The sequence below is a fragment of the Neofelis nebulosa genome, chromosome 10 (genome assembly GCF_028018385.1).
Source record: "Neofelis nebulosa isolate mNeoNeb1 chromosome 10, mNeoNeb1.pri, whole genome shotgun sequence".
Classification (NCBI taxonomy): domain Eukaryota; kingdom Metazoa; phylum Chordata; class Mammalia; order Carnivora; family Felidae; genus Neofelis; species Neofelis nebulosa.
In genome coordinates, this window is record NC_080791.1 from 67,308,106 (window position 1) to 67,326,103 (window position 17,998).

Genomic DNA, 17,998 nt, shown 5'->3' on the forward strand with positions numbered 1-17,998 from the left:
TTCTGTAGAAGCAATGGTATTTTAGATTTTTTTGAATGTTAAAATTTGGTATTTCATTGGCAAAGTTATTATACAGTAAGTATGAAAGTTTTATCTGCCATATGGAAACCAGGTACTAAACTGTACTAAGAACTTTAAACTAAATAGCAAGTTAGGTAAAAGTTCACTAAACTGTATTAATCCTTATTAATAATAGATACTATATCACCGTGATTATTGCCACTAATATGCAAGTACTGTTATCTTTTTAAAATGTTTATTTATTTTGAGAGAGAGAATGAATCCCAAGTAGTGTCTACCCTGTCAGCACAGAGCCCAATATGGGGCTCAATGTTATGAACTGTGAGATAATGACCTGAGCCAAAATCAAGAATTAGACACTTAGCCAACTGAGCCATGCAGGTACCCCCCAAGTACTATTAAATATGCATTCTGTGGGAGTACCTGGCTGGCTCAGTCAGAAGAACGTGTGACTCTTGATCTCAGGGTTGTGACTGTGAGCCCCACGTGGGGTGTATAGATTACTTAAATAAGATTTTTCAAAAAATGCATTCCATGAATTTGTATAATAGTCACAACATTCCTATGAGATAGTTAATATTATCCCCATTTTGTGGATGAATAATTGAGGCAGAGGTTATAGCCTAAGGTCATACAGCTATTAACCATAATGCTGTACTTCCTCTGGCTATGGAAAGCATACTTGCTGTTCATAATGAATTAATTATTTAAGCTTTATGCTGTAACTTTTATAGTATGAAAAGGCAATTATTTAGGGAGAAGATGGAAATGTATCTTATAAGTACTTAAAGTGTTACTGTTTCAGATAAAACAGTTACAGTAACTTTGGTTTTTACTGAAAAAAACAAAGGACTGATAATTCTAAATATTTGAATATATATTTAATAGTCATTACTCACAGCTGTTAGGACAGCATTCTTGAACCAAATGAAAAGTATTCTATTTTAAATTTGGGGGACACCTGGGTGGTTCATTCGGTTAAGTGTCTGACTTCAGCTCAAGTCATGATCTAGCAGTTCGTGAGTTCAAGCTCCCTCTGTCGGGCTCTGTGCTGACAGCTCAGCCTGGAGCCTGCTTTGGATTCTGTGTCTCCCTCTGTCTCTCTGCCCTCCCCCGCTCGCACTCTGTCTCTCTCTGTCTCTCAAAAATGAATAAACGTTAAAAGAAATTTTTTTAAAAAGAAAGTTAAGTAACACCACTTGCCAAAATTCACTCATCTAGCAAATAGTACAGTTGAGATGTAGTATTTCAATTCTCTGCCCACTACACTGCATTGCCTCCCCTGTAGAGGAATCATTTAACCAGATGGGGGAAAGGTATTATTAATTAATATCCCAGACACTCAGTAATTAACTAGTAAAGTAGGTTTAGAAATGGGAGGAGCCATGATGACTCCTGGAGCAATTACCACAGACCTCCAGAAAGAACTGAGAACTGAGCTTGGTTGTTTGACTGGAAAGAGAAGCAGCTAGAATGCAGAGTAGATTAAGGACAAAAATTGGGGCGTGAGGGGAAATCAAAGAGATGTGAATGAGGACTTTAAGATGGAATGTAATCTTCAATACTTTTTATGTTGAATTTCAAAGTATAATCATTTTATTCCCTAAGAGATATGTCATGAGTCAAGGAGTAACAAAAATAGAAAAATTAAAGTATATTCCAAACCCAACATTTGACCTTTACCCTCATCCCAGGGACCAATACATAAATTTAGCTAAAAGGCTGTGCAAAATAATTCAGAGTGTAGAGTTTGAATTATTTACTTCAAATTCAGGTATCACCACTATATAGTTATGTTGCTTTGGGCAGATAATTTCCCTAAACTTTAATTTCCTTACTTGTAAAACAGTAATAACTACCTACTTTATAGGATTTGAGGAGTGGCATTTAGAATTAAATGTAATGTGCATATTAAATACTTAATCTAATGGGAAAGAGTTACTGTTAAAACTACAATTACATTATTATTCCTAATATTAAAAAAAACAAAGTTGAAACTGTCCATTGACCAAACAAAGGCTCTCCAGACCAGATTTATAGCCAAATGGGTAAAACATATCCTTATTAAAACCAGAAAGTTGTTTCCTATCCCTGATGTATAAACTCTGACTTTGAGATTCTCAGGAGATTAGCTCGGTAATCCAAATTAAGTCATGACCCATGGGAAAGTCATGACCCATGTATTCAAATAGAGCTGAATTCACATCTGGTCACTTAAGCTTGCTACCCTCATGTGTTAGAACATTTCTTTGGTGTCGGGAAAAAAAAAATTGTATTCAGATTCTAGCTTTTCCACCTTAGACAATACACTTTATTTCTTTAAGCCTCCATTTCCCCATCAATAAAATGATAATAATGACAGTCTTTGCAAGATTTTTGACTGAGCCTAGAACTAATGTAAATATCATACCTACCACAGTGCTTGGTATATAATAGTTCTCAATAAATTGTAATTGTTCCCTTTACTAGTAATAAGGGACTTAACCTCTCTTAGGGTTTCTCATCACAAAAATACAGCGGATACCTCAAAGGATTGTTGCAGGATTAAATGAAGTAAGAGATATCATGGGTAGATACTAAGTTCTGGGTAAATAACGTTAGTTCCCATCTTCCCTGAAGTTATCAGCAAGGGGAATGAGAAAAATGATTTGTAATTCTACGTATTGTGCTGTTATTGTTCATTCAGTGAACACATTTTAAAAATGAAATTGAGGAAGCCTTATGATTGAGACTGTTTGAGTTGTTTGAATTTACTCATTTGGTTTCTGGATCTCCTTGTTCAGGATTATAGTAAAGTCCAGCACTTGGCTCTCCATGCATTCCATAATACAGAAGTGGAGGCTATGCAAGCAGAAAGTTGCTATCAGCTGGCTAGATCATTCCACGTTCAGGTAAGGTCATTTCCAACCTTCTCCAAATAGCTAATTCTTTTGTTTTATAGTTTTTCAAGTCTTTCCAAAATTTTTGTACATTAAAAAGAAGGCAGAGAATCTTTCGTACATACCGTTGGTCTTGTTTTATTTTCATTTTTTAGGAAGATTATGACCAAGCTTTCCAGTACTACTATCAAGCCACACAATTTGCCTCATCCTCTTTTGTGCTGCCATTTTTTGGCTTGGGACAAATGTATATATATCGAGGTGACAAAGAAAATGCATCTCAGTGCTTTGAGAAAGTTTTGAAAGCTTATCCTAATAATTATGAAACTATGAAAATTCTTGGCTCTCTATATGCTGCCTCAGAAGATCAAGAAAAACGAGATATCGCTAAGGTACATTTTAAAAAATCTTAGCTATTCTCCATTATCACTAGACTGTCATTCCTCATTCTTGTTATTGCTAGTAGAGATATGATGGAAGCAGTTTTGTTAGCCGAGCTTGTTCCAGTTGAAATAACGAACAGTTGACGTATTAAACAAGGTAGAGTAGCTACCACTTTTTACTTTGACGGCCTGTAGTTGCTTAATTAAGCCTGCTTTAGCTTAATGATCTCTTTTATCCCAGGGCCATTTGAAGAAGGTCACAGAACAGTATCCTGATGACGTTGAAGCTTGGATTGAATTGGCGCAAATCTTAGAACAGACTGATATACAGGTATTTTAGCAGTGCTTTTTGTCTCCTACATGATGTGTTTTTTGAAAGCATGGTATAGTGTTTCTCCCTTTCGTTTTCACTTACACCGAATTCTCTCCACCATGAAAATAACAGGGTGCCCTTTCAGCCTATGGAACAGCTACACGGATCCTTCAGGAGAAAGTGCAGGCCGATGTCCCGCCAGAGATTCTGAATAATGTGGGTGCCCTCCATTTTAGACTTGGAAATCTAGGGGAGGCAAAGGTAGGAAAATAGAAATATTCACTTCTTACATACTGTCAGGTGGAATGCACACCTTTTTAGATGTACCAACTAAGTCTTAACAATGTAATTTTCTTTTTTTTTTCATAGAAATATTTTTTGGCATCATTGGATCGTGCAAAGGCAGAAGCTGAGCATGATGAACATTATTATAATGCCATTTCTGTTACAACATCGTACAATTTAGCCAGGCTGTATGAGGCAATGTGTGAATTCCACGAAGCTGAAAAACTATATAAAAACATCTTACGGGAACATCCTAATTATGTTGACTGTAAGAATTGTAAACTTTTTTTTATGAATTAAAATTCCCACAACAGCAGCAAAAATTTAACCTGAAAAAAAAAAATCTTTCTTAGAACCAATAGTAAAAAAATATGAAGGTTATCATGTCCCCTTTTAGTCAAGGCAAATTTGTGGCCTTAAAAAAATAAAAAAGATGCAGCTTCACTTAAATTTATGCTAGAAACTAAAAGAAACAACTAAAAATGAGTTGAACCATATTTCATAAAGTGGGCGATCTTCAGTGTGCCAGCTCCCTTTATTAGACTTTGAACAATTCCTTGGCATATTTGGTGCTAGATATACTTTTCTGATGTTCCTGCTCTAATTTCATATTCGCATTTTTGCAATGTTTATAATAGTGAGAAAAAGCACTGTTTTGCCTCAAAATAATTATTACTAAAATGTCCTACTTTGAGTTCTTACATCCTAGACGTTGTAAAATTCAGGCAGTTTTTAATTGAAAATGATTTGCAGGGGCGCCTAGGTGGCGCAGTCGGTTAAGCGTCCGACTTCAGCCAGGTCACGATCTCGCGGTCCGTGAGTTCGAGCCCCGCGTCAGGCTCTGGGCTGATGGCTCGGAGCCTGGAGCCTGTTTCCGATTCTGTGTCTCCCTCTCTCTCTGCCCCTCCCCCGTTCATGCTCTGTCTCTCTCTGTCCCAAAAATAAATTTAAAAAAAATGTTGAAAAAAAAAAAGAAAAAAAAAAAAGAAAATGATTTGCAATACTGTATTTCCCTTTAAAGTACCTAAAGCTATGATATTTTGACTCTGGTTAAATCAGGAGCTATTAACTTGGCCCCTGTCATGCTGCTATGGATACAAAAGTGATTTAAAATAAATCAGATTTAGTTCAATGCCAAGCTGAATTTGGTTTGATGGGTAGTAGTAAACCATTATTAGTTTCTGGAGAAAATAACAACTTACATTTGTGCGGCACCTTTTTACTGTTCTTTAAGTGGAAGCCCACACAATTAGAGCCCAGGTTTTCTAACTAGTAATCCCTAGTAGTCCATGCTTTCACTATTTTGCCTTATGACAAGCAGCTTTTTAAGAAAAAGTGACAGTACTGTGCATCAGAGAGAAACTGGAAACAGAACAGCCCTGAGTTTTGAAATAACTTCGCTGGAGATAAGGGCTTGGACCAGGATGTGAACACTGGAATAGAGTGGAAGAAATAAATCCGAGATTTCAAACAGTGACTTGATGGGAACAGAATTGCTCTTTAACTTGTGAGATTATTAATTAGTTTTATTGGTGCTCAATTTTCTTTACCTGTGGGATTTTTTCTGTTCATTGTGTGAATGTATTAACAAAAATCAATCATTTCAAAAGTATGGCTTTAAAATTATGGTCTTTTATAGATAATATTTTAAACGTAAAAACTTTTAAATGTATATTTTTAGGCTATCTGCGCCTTGGAGCCATGGCTAGAGATAAAGGAAATTTTTATGAGGCTTCAGATTGGTTTAAGGAAGCTCTTCAGATTAATCAGGTTGGTCATATTAACTCTTAGGTTTGAAAAACAATTATTTCACCTTTTCTCCCTAGATTTTCATTTTAATGGCTATCATTTCTCTAATATCTTGACATCACCCTATTTTATTTACTTGTTGAAGATACTATAGTGTAGAAGTTATGTAAACTTTTTGATTGTTAGCCACAGAAATAGATTTTACATCATAGTTGAGTATACACACGTGTGTATGCAACAACTAAAATGAAGGTTTTGCAAATCTTTATGTACCGTTGCCATGTGCAGTACACTGGCATTATTCTATATTCCATTCCATCTATATTCCATTCTGTTGCATTTCTTATGCTGATAACTACACGCTAAAGTGATTTTACAATTCATTAATCCATCCCCACTCTCAATTTGTAAATGTGGCTTGTAAACCTCTTTGGTAATCAGCTATTGTGGAAAGGTGATTAATATCTCTGAATCCAAATTACAGATTTTGTTTCTTTTTATATGTGTGTTTCAGGACCATCCAGATGCTTGGTCTTTGATTGGCAATCTTCATTTAGCAAAACAAGAATGGGGTCCGGGACAGAAGAAATTTGAGAGAATATTAAAACAACCATCTACACAGAGTGACACTTATTCTATGCTGGCCCTTGGCAACGTCTGGCTCCAGACTTTGCATCAGCCCACCCGAGATCGAGAAAAGGTAATTTGTTTTTGTCCCTTATTTTTTTTTCTCTTTGTATCTTTAAAACAAAACTGACACTTGATTCCTGTTTGAATTTTGTTTTATAATGTATGTTTCTTTTTATAGGAAAAGCGTCACCAAGATCGTGCCCTGGCCATCTACAAACAAGTGCTCAGAAATGACGCGAAGAATCTGTATGCTGCTAATGGCATAGGTGATTATAAGACACGGGCATCTGTAGTGATTTGTGAAATGAATGCTTTCAGAGGAATGTTTGTAGATCATAATTTCTCCCTAAATGTAATAAATGAAGTTGTATTAAAATAGGGCTTTTAGTGGCTTTTCTGGCTACAACTAGAAAATTCTTTTTTTTTTTTTAATTTAAAAAAAATTTTGTTTTTTATTTATTTTTGAGAGAGTATGAATGGGAGAGGAACAGAGAGAGGGAGACACAGAATCCAAAGCAGGCTCCAGGCTTTGAGGTGTCAGCACAGAGCCCGACACAGGGCTGGAACCCATGAACCATGAGATCATGACCCAAGCCAAAGTTGGATGCTTAATTGACTGAGCCTCCCAGGCGCCCCTTAATTTTTTTTTAATGTTTATTTATTTTGGAGAGAGAAACAAGAGTGTGAGTTGGGGAGGGACAGAGATAGACGGAGACACAGAACTCGAAGCAGGCTCCAGGTCTAAGCTGTCGGCACAGAGCCCGACATGGGGCTTAAACCCATGAACCATGAGTTCATGACCTGAGCCGAAGTTGGATGCTTAACTGAGCCATGCAAGCGCCCTTACAGTTAGAAAATTCTTAAATGTGAACCTTTTTATAATTTTAGGAGCTGTTTTGGCCCACAAAGGATATTTTCGCGAAGCTCGTGATGTATTTGCCCAAGTAAGAGAAGCAACAGCAGATATCAGTGATGTGTGGTTGAACCTAGCACACATCTATGTGGAACAGAAGCAATATATCAGTGCCGTTCAGATGGTAATGTCTTATCGTTCAAGATATTTTTGTATTGTGTTCATTGTTTAAGTTTATTTACTTAGAACAAGCTGGGGAGGGGCAGAGAGAGAGAGAGAATCCCAGGCAGTCTCCACACTGCCAGTGCAGAGCCCATTGTGGGCCTCGAACTCATGAACCGTGAGATCATGACCTGAGCTAAAATCTGGAGTCAGACATTCAACTGACTGAGCCACCCAGGCGCCCCTATTGTGTTCATTATTGAGCAGATGTTTTCTTAACCATTCTGGCCCTCTCATGGAGCTGCATGCTATTTCTTGTGATACTGTGTCTATTCACAGGCTTATCATTATATAATGTTAAGGCCAGTCTTTGGTGTCTAGACAGAGATACGAGTCCTGGTTCCACCCCTAATTGCATGCCTTGGGCAAAGGACATTCTCTCTGAGCCAGTATCCCATTTATGAAGTGGAGATCAGGTACCTTAAATTCACAGAATTGTGTAAACATCCAGTACGAAAAGTACTGGACACCATACTTGGCACTAACGTACTAGTATATCAGTAAATACCCAAAAAGTGGGATTTAATATTTGTTTGCTTGTTTTACATTCTTCTTTCTCAGTTGGGAAAACTGAGTTTCAGAAAAGTTAAATGACATTTTAAAAAGAAAAAACTCCATGGGGATTAGTTTTTATCACTATAGAATTTTGTTAGGCCTTTCATATTTACGGATTGCTTGAACTTAAAGAGTCATATTTAGCATCTAGCGGTGCCTGGCTGGCTCAGTCAGTAAAGCATATGACCCTTGATCTCGAGGTAATGAGTTCAAGCCCTATGTTGGATGTGGAGGTTACTTAAAAATAAAATCTTAAAACAAATACTTAGCATCTATAGCATATTAAAAAGTGAAAACGTCCTTAGGATCTATGGGAAATACTATGATAAAAAAAAAAAAAGGTTCTTCTCAGAGGTAGATGACAAGGGCAGGCCAGGCTCCTTGCAGTGGTTAACCTTTTTTCTAAGGAGGGTGGTTATTATTATCAAATTCAGAATATTTGAAAGGTACTAGCCACAAGGATTTATAGGACCCAGACTGCATATGGTAGTCTCAGAGGTTGTGGTTTTGGAGGTGGGTCTTCCTGTTCTGCAGAATGATAAAGTTGCCTTTTAAAAATGCAAGTTAATTACTAGGGATATTCAGGGGGAAACTCTTTAACCATCTTCCGTGAAAAAGAGCTTACTTATGACAAGATATGATCCATGGTCAAAAAGTGAAGTGTTCATGACAAAATTGACACCAGTATTGCCATATATTGGTTTTATAAGAAAATTTTAACAGCCACTGTGAAACTTCTCATGCTCATTGCCAGTAGGTCCCATCAATCCTAAAGAAAGGTGGTAGAGAGTATAGCCCAAAGGAACCAGGTATGTAACTTTTAATAAGTTGTCAGTAAGCTTGTCCATAGCTTTTATTGCCAGAGATATGAAAAAAGCCATCCAATCTCTCCTTTCAGTATTGGTCCAAGTTTCAAATGGAAAAACTATTTTGAGTATCTAGTTGTTGTTGTTGTTGTTTTTATCAGCTTTTTGTGTTGTGAAAACCTATCCTGGTGAATGTCTAAAATCATTCTCAAAGTATTCTTTGAAATTAACCATTCAAAGGGTTAAAACACCTTTTCACGTAGCTTTAAAATTGCTTGAAATCTTGTTACACAATGACAATATCATTTAATCCTTGTTGTATTTTAATTAACTTTTTGTTTTGTTATAGTATGAAAACTGCCTCAGAAAGTTCTATAAGCACCAGAACACTGAAGTTGTACTGTATTTGGCTCGGGCACTCTTCAAGTGTGGCAAGTTACAGGAATGCAAACAGACTTTGCTAAAGGTGAAAAGGAGAACTCCTTATTCTCACTTAATTCTATGCTGCGTTACATACTTTTATTCTATTTTATGCATGTTTGTATACCTAACATTATATTTGAATAAACTTCTTTTCTTGTCATTAGATTATATGAAATATTTGCTGTTTTTTACCTACAGGCTAGACATGTGGCGCCCAGTGATACAGTACTTATGTTTAATGTGGCCTTGGTCCTGCAGAGACTAGCTACCTCTGTTCTGAAAGATGAAAAGAGTAATCTGAAGGAAGTACTTAATGCTGTGAAAGAACTGGAGCTTGCACATAGGTAAAGATTTTGTAGAAACAACTTTTGAAATGCTTTGTTTCTTTAAATTCGTTTGTCTCATACAGTACTGAAAATCACTTCCCTGAAGCGATCTCTACTAGAAGCAGTCCAGTGGTTTTTAAGCCAAAGCAGGTGGCTGCCACCAGGTGGCGTCAAACTGTGACCAGGACCCTGCCAGACTTGGGTGGTGTAGTGTCTCCTAGAACTGGCTGGTTAGTTTTGCAAGCTTGCCCTAAATTTTCATTAATCTGACAGTAATATTACGCAGAATTTTGCACACTTGAAACTTTTAGACTCCACTTATGTTGGTTTTACTACTTATACTGCTGTGTCTTTTCATGGAATATTAATTTTCATTGAGCTAAGATTAAGGCCTGTCCTCTTAAATATTGAATGGGTTTCTGCACTGAGCTCAAAATTTATGTACTTTTACGGGATTTATTTGTAATTCTGTGCGTGGTAAAATCAAAACTTGATATCTCTTCAGGTTTTGTCTAACCTTATTTAGATTCTTATAAAAGCATTTCTTGCCTCACCTGGTAGACTAAGTGCCTTTATGGCATACACCTCCTAACCCACATGTGGACGTATTTAGTAAACTTTTTTTTTTTTTTTCAACGTTTTTTATTTATTTTTGGGACAGAGAGAGACAGAGCTGAACGGGGGAGGGGCAGAGAGAGGGAGACACAGAATCAGAAACAGGCTCCAGGCTCCGAGCCATCAGCCCAGAGCCTGACGCGGGGCTCGAACTCACGGACCGCGAGATCGTGACCTGGCTGAAGTCGGACGCTTAACCGACTGCGCCACCCAGGCGCCCCTGGACGTATTTAGTAAATACAGTGTTTAGTTACATATTGGCTGCATGAACTGATTTTGGGTTATTTGTGAATTTACTGATGATATTAAATATGACTAATCTTCATGAACTTGTTTTTTATTAAACATATTGAGTGCTACTTTGATGAGAGTCTTTTTAAGTAGGTCTCATATATAATTTTCTTATTGAGATAGCCTTTCATGTATCAAATAGGTTCATGTAAGTCAATCAATACATAAACCTTTTCTCAGACTATTTTTGTAGAGCAGATTAAAAATCTAAAGAGCCAGGGCACCTGGGTGGCTCAGTCGGTTGAACATCCAAAGTGATCTCGGCTCAGGTCATGGTCCTTGTGGTTTGTGGGACTGAGTCCCACGTCAGGCTCTGTGCTGAGAGTGCAGAGCCTGCTTGGCATTTTCTGTCTCCCTCTCTCTCTCTCTGTCCCTCCCTTGCTCATGCGTTCTCTCTCCCCCTCTCTCAAAATAAATAAACATTTAAAAAGTAACAAAATAAAAATCTAAAGGGCCTGTTTCATTATAATTTTTTTCAGTGAAGTATTTTATTTTCTCATTCCATTTAGATACTTCAGTTACTTGAGTAAAGTGGGAGATAAAATGAGATTCGATTTGGCCCTTGCTGCTACAGAAGCCAGGTAATGTTACTACTTATGGAAGGTGACTTCAGGTAAAGCAGTGATGTCGATGTACGCTGGGTGGCCTTCCAGGGGTCGGTCTTTCCCACTTGTCTGTGAGACTCCCCAGCCTGGACAAAGTCTTTTTTCCAAGGGTCCTTTCAGGAAATATGACAAAATCAATTTAGTACAAGTACTAAAATTGTGTGGGGAAAATACTTTCTATCTGTTTTCACTCTTTGATTCACATGTGAAGATAATGTTGAAAATGTATCTGTGATTGGAGAGGACACTTATAATTTGGAAAATTACCAAAGTTGACAGTATTGACTTATGAGAAACTAAGTTAATTTTGCTAATTAAAATATCCCATAAATATCTGCTAATTATCTGGCTCTCTAGCTTGTGTAAGGAAAACAGTTCCTCTGAGTTTTTGAGCAAAAAATGTACTAGCTACATTCATGTTTCTCTAAATCTGGAATGTTGTAGGCAGTGCTCTGACTTACTGAGCCAGGCCCAGTACCATGTCGCCCGGGCACGTAAACAAGATGAAGAAGAAAGGGAGTTACGGGCCAAACAAGAGCAAGAAAAGGAACTGTTAAGGCAGAAACTTCTTAAAGAACAGGTATTTATTGTGTTTTCAGTTATACTAGAATTCAAGAATGGTGTGCACACACACATACGCCTTGCATGTTAAAGAAGTCCTTCTGCTGGTATTCGTGATATTTTTTCAACATTTTGATGCAGTTTCTTCCTACTCTTTTTTTCCTCATAGGAAGAGAAACGTCTCAGAGAAAAAGAAGAGCAAAAGAAACTTTTAGAACAGCGGGCCCAGTATGTTGAGAAGACCAAAAATATTCTTATGTTTACTGGAGAGACCGAAGCAACAAAAGAAAAGAAAAGAGGAGGTGGTGGTGGACGGGTAAGATGTGACTCCTGCTGGTACTGATGGCACCATCCTTGTCATTTGACTTTCAGAAGTGAATATAATTGGCTCTGGTTACTCAGTGCTTAGTCCTTAGCTTTGACCTCCTCCTTTGCTAAGAGGCAGTCTTCCAACACAGTGCTTTATATGGTATTATTTGGAAATGCATTCCAGTGTTACCTCCGTACTTGGACCTGGTGGTGACCTAAGCCACTTGAGCCATTCACCCTAATTAGAAGTCTTCAAAATATGGGTCTCACCCACCACCCCTCCCATGCAACTTGATAAAAGATCCTTCGTTTGTCAAATGGCTGATAGGATCTGACCTCATTCCACCAGCCAGGCGAGAACTGATTATAGTCTTGTTTGGATTGCAGCGTTCTAAAAAGGGAGGAGAGTTTGATGAATTTGTCAACGACGATACTGACGATGACCTGCCTATATCCAAGAAGAAGAAGAGAAGAAAGGGCAGTGGTAGTGAACAAGAAGGGGAAGATGAGGAAGGTGGTGAAAGAAAGAAGAAAAAGAGGAGAAGGTATTATCAATGTGTTGTGAATATATTTACTGGAAAATGTGTGCAATTTAGAATGAGAAAACCTGCGGTGCCCATGCTCTCCATGTGCAATCTTAGAAAAGTCACCAAGCCTCAGTTTCCTTTGTGTAAAATGTAATAGTGATGCCCACCTCAAGTTTTGCTAGATGTGTGAATTAATGTGAAAGAAGGGCCTTTTATTTTTTTATTTTATTTTTGTTTTAAGTTTGTTTGTTTGTTTTGAGAGAGAGTATGCATATGCATGCACGTGCAAACAGGGAAGGTGCTGAAAGAGAGGAAAGAATCCCGAGCAGGCTCTGTGCTGTCTGTACAGAGCCCAACTTGGGGCTCGAACTCACAAACCACAGGATCATGATCTGAGCCAAAATTGGAAGTCAGACATTCAACCAACTAAGCCACCCAGGCGCCCCTGAGAGAAGGACCTTCTAATCTTCTTGGTGCCATTTGCTATTAAGATAAGTGGTGCCCCGCCCATCTCTCACCAGAGGTGCCCCTGAGCTGTCCCGTTCCTCACTTGTGGTGCTTCCCTGTCCAGGAACCTCCAGTTGGCTCTCTTAGCAAGGCCTGTTCTTCCCACCCCTGGCTGACTCTACTTGGGGAAGAACCTAATGAATTCGTTCTGACATGGACCTGTTAAATGGAAGCTATGATCGGACATCAGCAGGCCTGGAATGAGTAGCTGGCAAGGAAGGAAGAAGAGAGGAAAGATGTGAGATCAGGAGCCTGGGTCTTTTCTCCCATCCTCTGTCCCTCCACCAAGTACAAGATTCAGGCTTATCTTAGATGAATAAGAGGACTCAACAGAGACTAAATTATTTGGTGGACATTGCATAAATACATGGTTCTTGCAGACTCCTGAGCTGTGTGCAGCAGTTGTAAATTATGGCCTCTGCCCTTGACGAATGTTCAGTATGGTTGAGGATAGCCCAATAGAGAATAGCATTCAGAATGAATAATATTTTGATGACAAAGTAGTCTTAGACTTTCTAGGCATGAGTGAATCTTGACAGACTTTCTCTTGTTGTTCACTCTTGAAGACCTCCAAAGGGAGAAGAAGGATCTGATGACGAGGAAACAGAAAATGGCCCCAAACCAAAAAAGCGACGTCCGCCAAAAGCAGAGAAGAAGAAGGCTGTAAGTTTATAATACTGTGTGGTTTTTATGTACTGCTGTAGGCACAAAGGCTTGCCCTACACAAGCATGTATTCTTCCCCTGCAGTTTCTTCAAACACAAATGCTTCTTTTTGAAGTGTGTTGGTTGCTATTTGTTATCATCACACTGCAAACTAAGTTTAACAAGATGTCCTAACGTAATGCAACCTAGGAATCGTGATTAATCTGCTATGTCTGATCTTCTTTCTGTAGCCCAAGCCAGAGCGTCTGCCTCCTTCAATGAAGGGAAAAATAAAATCCAAAGCCATAATATCATCAAGCGATGATTCTTCAGATGAAGATAAACTTAAAATTGCTGATGAAGGGTATGAATTTTTCCCTTAGCGCATTCTTTTTTTTTTTTTTTTTTTAATGTTTATTTATTTATTTTGAGAGAGAGAGAGAGGATGCAAGCGGGAGAGGGTGAGAGAGAGAGAATCCCAGGCAGGTTCAGCACTATCAGCACAGAGCCAGACGCAGGGCTTGAACTCCTGAACCAAACCGTGAGATCATGACCCAAGCCAAAACCAAGAGTCGGACGCTTAACTGACTGAACCACCCAGGCACCCCTCCCTTAGTGCGTTCTTTTAATGAAAGATAAGAATGGTCACTGTGCCAAAATGTCTTCCCTCCAGCTTCTTAGAATCTCTGAGGTGGAAGAAACCTTAGCACACCTCTTAATCTAACCCTGTCGTTTTGTCCTGTCACATGTTTTTCCCTCAGAGAAGAAAACCTATTTTGAAATCTCATTTCTCCATGGATATTAGGTAAAATTTCCTGGATGGTATCCTTCTAAATGAATTGTCTCACTTTCCTACACTTACCAAACTGGCTAAAAATGTTATGAGTAGCCTGATCCTGGTCATGTGGAAATGGGACTTTCTTGACCATTTCCTCCCTTGTAGGGCAGTGCTGACTCAGCTGTGCCTGCTCCATGAGGGACTTCTCCTAGACTGCTTGGCCACTACTCTCCTTTAGCTTATGGCACACCTGGAGAAGCAGTATTGATTTTACTTGTCCTAAACTTGTTCCTCAAGCTGGAGGTTCCCCAGCTTGGGATAATGCTATCCCATCCCATGTATTTCTCCTGATGGCTGTCATTTCATTCATTTGTTCAACAGTCATTTGAATGTCCATTAAGAATTCCGTGAGATAGTGTGCTGAGTGCTTGGGGATGCAGAGGAAAAAAGTCCTAGACTCTGGCTTCAGAGAATGTGTGCTTTAGAAGCAGTGAAGTGTAACATAAACAAAAAGCCACATTATAGTGGGATAGGTACTGTCACTTATGGTTTTGTATATTGCTCTCCAGGGTCCATACCTAATCTGGAGTTGAGGGGAGGGTTGTAAGAGACTTGTTTTGTAAAAGAAAGGCTGTTTGAGTTGAATCTTGGAAGAAGAATGGAGTGCTGGTTGGTTAGAGGTGAGCAGTTAGCAAGTTGAGAGAACTAAGGGTGACAGTGGGGCTGCTGGCCCCATAGGTAATGATCTCTAGGGAGGCATCTGTAAAGACTTGCAGTTCCTTTTTTCTCTGAAGACACTGGCTGACACACATTGGGGTTGCTTTGCCCTTGCCCACAGTGTTACCCTGGTCAGTGGTAAAAGGCCAGCATGAGCAGAGCAGTGAAATGTATGGTTTTAGAATGAGCATTGTTAAAATGTGTAGGCAGAAAGGTCCATGTGAGAGGCTGAGCTGCTGTCAAACTATGAGGTCAAGGCCAAGTTGATTTGAGCCATTTGCATCAGTTAAACTTGATCCTGAGTGTCACGAAGTGTTTGCTTATTTGGCCAGGTGGAATGGTGGGAATTGGACCCAGGAGGCCCACTGGCCTTTAGTATATATAGGGAATGAATGTAGTGTCTTCCTCTTACTCACTCTTCATACCCACTCAGGGTGACCGGAGTTACATATTGTATGTGTAACAATATGTTACAGATTCTCAGATTTGTTACAATATGTTACATTCTCAGATTTAAGCACCAAGAGCCTTCCTTCAGTCATGTGAAGATGGTTTCATTTCTGAACAGAAGAATGTATTATGTCTCCTTCGCCCTTTTTAGACTGAACCCTGTGCCATTTCATATTCCTTTCCATGGAATCCAAAACTGAGGAATATGCCACAGGGGAAGTATGTTCTCCTGTCCAGAGCTCTGGGGGGTGAGCAGCTGTCACCACAGTTATGGGAATGTTCTTTCCTCCAGAGCCTCCAGGAAGCCAAGATTTCCTGGGTGCCACCACCATATCAAGCATAGGTACAAGTCCCATTCCCTTTAACCCATCAACTGATAAGTAGAGGGGAACTCAGGGCAAAAGTAAGTGAGCTACAGAAGCCTTTCAGCCCTGGCTTCTTATCTTGAGTAAGACTCACCCTGGTGGAGGGCACGAGTGCAGCAGCAAATCCTGGATAGAAATGGTGCCTTTGCTCTTCAGGTATCTGATAGGACGGGGAAGAGTCCCAGTCATCCAGCCTTGGGAGATGGTTAATTTTTCAGAGTCCCTACAGCCAAGCAAAATCCTAGGTTTCACTTCTGCTATGAATTTGCTTATAAAGATAAATGTAGCCCTTCCTTTTCATAATTTTATGTATGAACTTGAGAAGTGCTTCATTCTGATGAAAGGTGCCTGATAGAACCCAGTGAGAGTCCTCCTTTACTATTTAAATGCTGTGTCATAACTAAAGTGCCTTATTTTTTCTTTTTAATCCTTTTTGATTGTGAAATATATCAAATTTACAAAACAGAACACAAAACAAATACCACAAAGTGAACACCAGAGTTAACACTCTCCACGTCAAGAGATAGAATATTAAATGCCCTTATTTGTTTAGAAAACATTCTCCACTTGTCAAGGCTCCCGTTAGCCCAAATCCTGGTGTCTAACCAGTGCTTGTCTTTGCCAGACATCACCGCAACAGCAACAGCAACAGCGACTCCGACGAGGGTGAACGGCGGAAGAAACGTGCCTCTTCGGACAGCGATTCTGATGAGAACCAGAACAAGTCTGGCAGCGAGGCCGGCAGTCCCCGGAGGCCCCGAAGACAGCAGTCAGATGAGGATTCAGACAGTGACCAGCCAGCCAGAAAGAGAAGGCCCTCGGGTTCTGAACAGTCTGACAACGAATCTGTGCAGTCTGGGAGAAGCCGCTCTGGAGGTTCTGAGATGGACTCTCGCCCGGCTTCTCCAAGTGCCGAGTCAGACCACGATTCCGAGAGAGGATCTGATAACGAGGGCTCTGGCCAAGGCTCTGGAAATGAATCAGAACCAGAGGGATCCAACAATGAGGCCTCGGATCGGGGCTCAGAACATGGATCAGATGATAGCGACTAGGTTTTATTTCATAAATAAGCTTCATCTCTGGAGGAAACTTTTTTAATATATGAAAGCTGTGACAGAAACGCTTCAGATGTTTAGTCAAACAATTGTGAAATTTTTCCTAAGGCAGTTTTTTTTTCTACCCATTTGTATATTACTAAGCCCCAAGAGGTATTTCCTGCGCTAAAGTCCAGTATCTGAGTCTCTTGAGCAAGTGAAGAATGTGACTGTTCCTCGTTGCGGTACAGTTCTACCTGTCATGTGTGAAAACCACAGGAAGAATAAACCCAGATGCTAAATCATTCCTACAGAGGTTTGGCTGAAACTGGCAGAGACGTCTCCTCATCTTCGTACGTTAAGCAGCATACTGTTTCGGTTTTTATTGCAGTCTTTGACCAAGTGGTGCAGGCAACTTGGTGTTCATGTCTTTGTTCCATTTTAAGTTTAGATTGAGAATATTTTTATTTTCTGGAGGAGGAAGTATCTACTGTATAATCGCACCAAAGTACAAGTGAAAGGAAGGTTTTCTCCAATAGTGTAACACTGCAGCCGTGTAGATAAAAACCACAGATACGTAATTTGTTAGGTTGACTAAGATGTGGACAAATGCTTTTCTGTTAGTAGAATGCAAAGACCTACATACGTCACACAATAAAATTCTCTTACCAACTTTTATGGGACATCGTGTCATTTTTATTTGCTCAGTATGTTTGTGTATGAAAATTTAGCAGTAAATAAACTATGCAAATATTTGGAAGAACCTGAACTAGGCTGAAGGTTGTTTACTCAAAACTTTACAAATTTTTTTTAAAAGATTTTATTTTTAAGTAATCTCTCGACCCAACTTGGGGCTCGAACTCACAAGATCAAGAGTCTCATGCTCTACCGACTGAGCCACCCAGGTGCCCCGAAACTTTTATAATTCTTTATAGATTGTGGAGTTTTTTTTTTTAAGATGCAAGCAAACTAAGGTACTCATATGTATTTGTATTTTCAATAATTCAGTGATTAACAGTTTCACTAACATTTTTTATGTTGCACTGTATAGTTTGTAGAAAAGCTGTAATTAACTTAGTAAGTATTAGGCATTGAGAATGCAGAGATAAACTGTCTTTCCTGCCAAAAGTCTAATGGAGATCAGTTCATTG

General features: G+C 39.1%; 1 protein-coding gene across 1 annotated transcript in view; it reads left to right on the plus strand.

Moving 5' to 3' along the window:
- Window positions 1-17,525, plus strand: part of CTR9 (CTR9 homolog, Paf1/RNA polymerase II complex component) — a 29,032-nt gene extending 11,507 nt beyond the window's left edge. The window contains exons 8-25 of the mRNA XM_058688243.1: window positions 2,805-2,912; window positions 3,056-3,292; window positions 3,525-3,614; window positions 3,729-3,857; window positions 3,966-4,149; window positions 5,563-5,651; window positions 6,145-6,330; window positions 6,439-6,526; window positions 7,149-7,297; window positions 9,046-9,162; window positions 9,318-9,463; window positions 10,861-10,932; window positions 11,401-11,536; window positions 11,687-11,833; window positions 12,214-12,371; window positions 13,427-13,523; window positions 13,755-13,867; window positions 16,439-17,525. Coding sequence (XP_058544226.1) covers window positions 2,805-2,912; window positions 3,056-3,292; window positions 3,525-3,614; window positions 3,729-3,857; window positions 3,966-4,149; window positions 5,563-5,651; window positions 6,145-6,330; window positions 6,439-6,526; window positions 7,149-7,297; window positions 9,046-9,162; window positions 9,318-9,463; window positions 10,861-10,932; window positions 11,401-11,536; window positions 11,687-11,833; window positions 12,214-12,371; window positions 13,427-13,523; window positions 13,755-13,867; window positions 16,439-16,865 — 2,673 coding nt within the window. The 3' untranslated portion in view covers window positions 16,866-17,525. The remainder of the gene's footprint in view (window positions 1-2,804; window positions 2,913-3,055; window positions 3,293-3,524; window positions 3,615-3,728; window positions 3,858-3,965; window positions 4,150-5,562; window positions 5,652-6,144; window positions 6,331-6,438; window positions 6,527-7,148; window positions 7,298-9,045; window positions 9,163-9,317; window positions 9,464-10,860; window positions 10,933-11,400; window positions 11,537-11,686; window positions 11,834-12,213; window positions 12,372-13,426; window positions 13,524-13,754; window positions 13,868-16,438) is intronic.
- The last annotated feature ends 473 nt before the right edge of the window (window positions 17,526-17,998 follow it).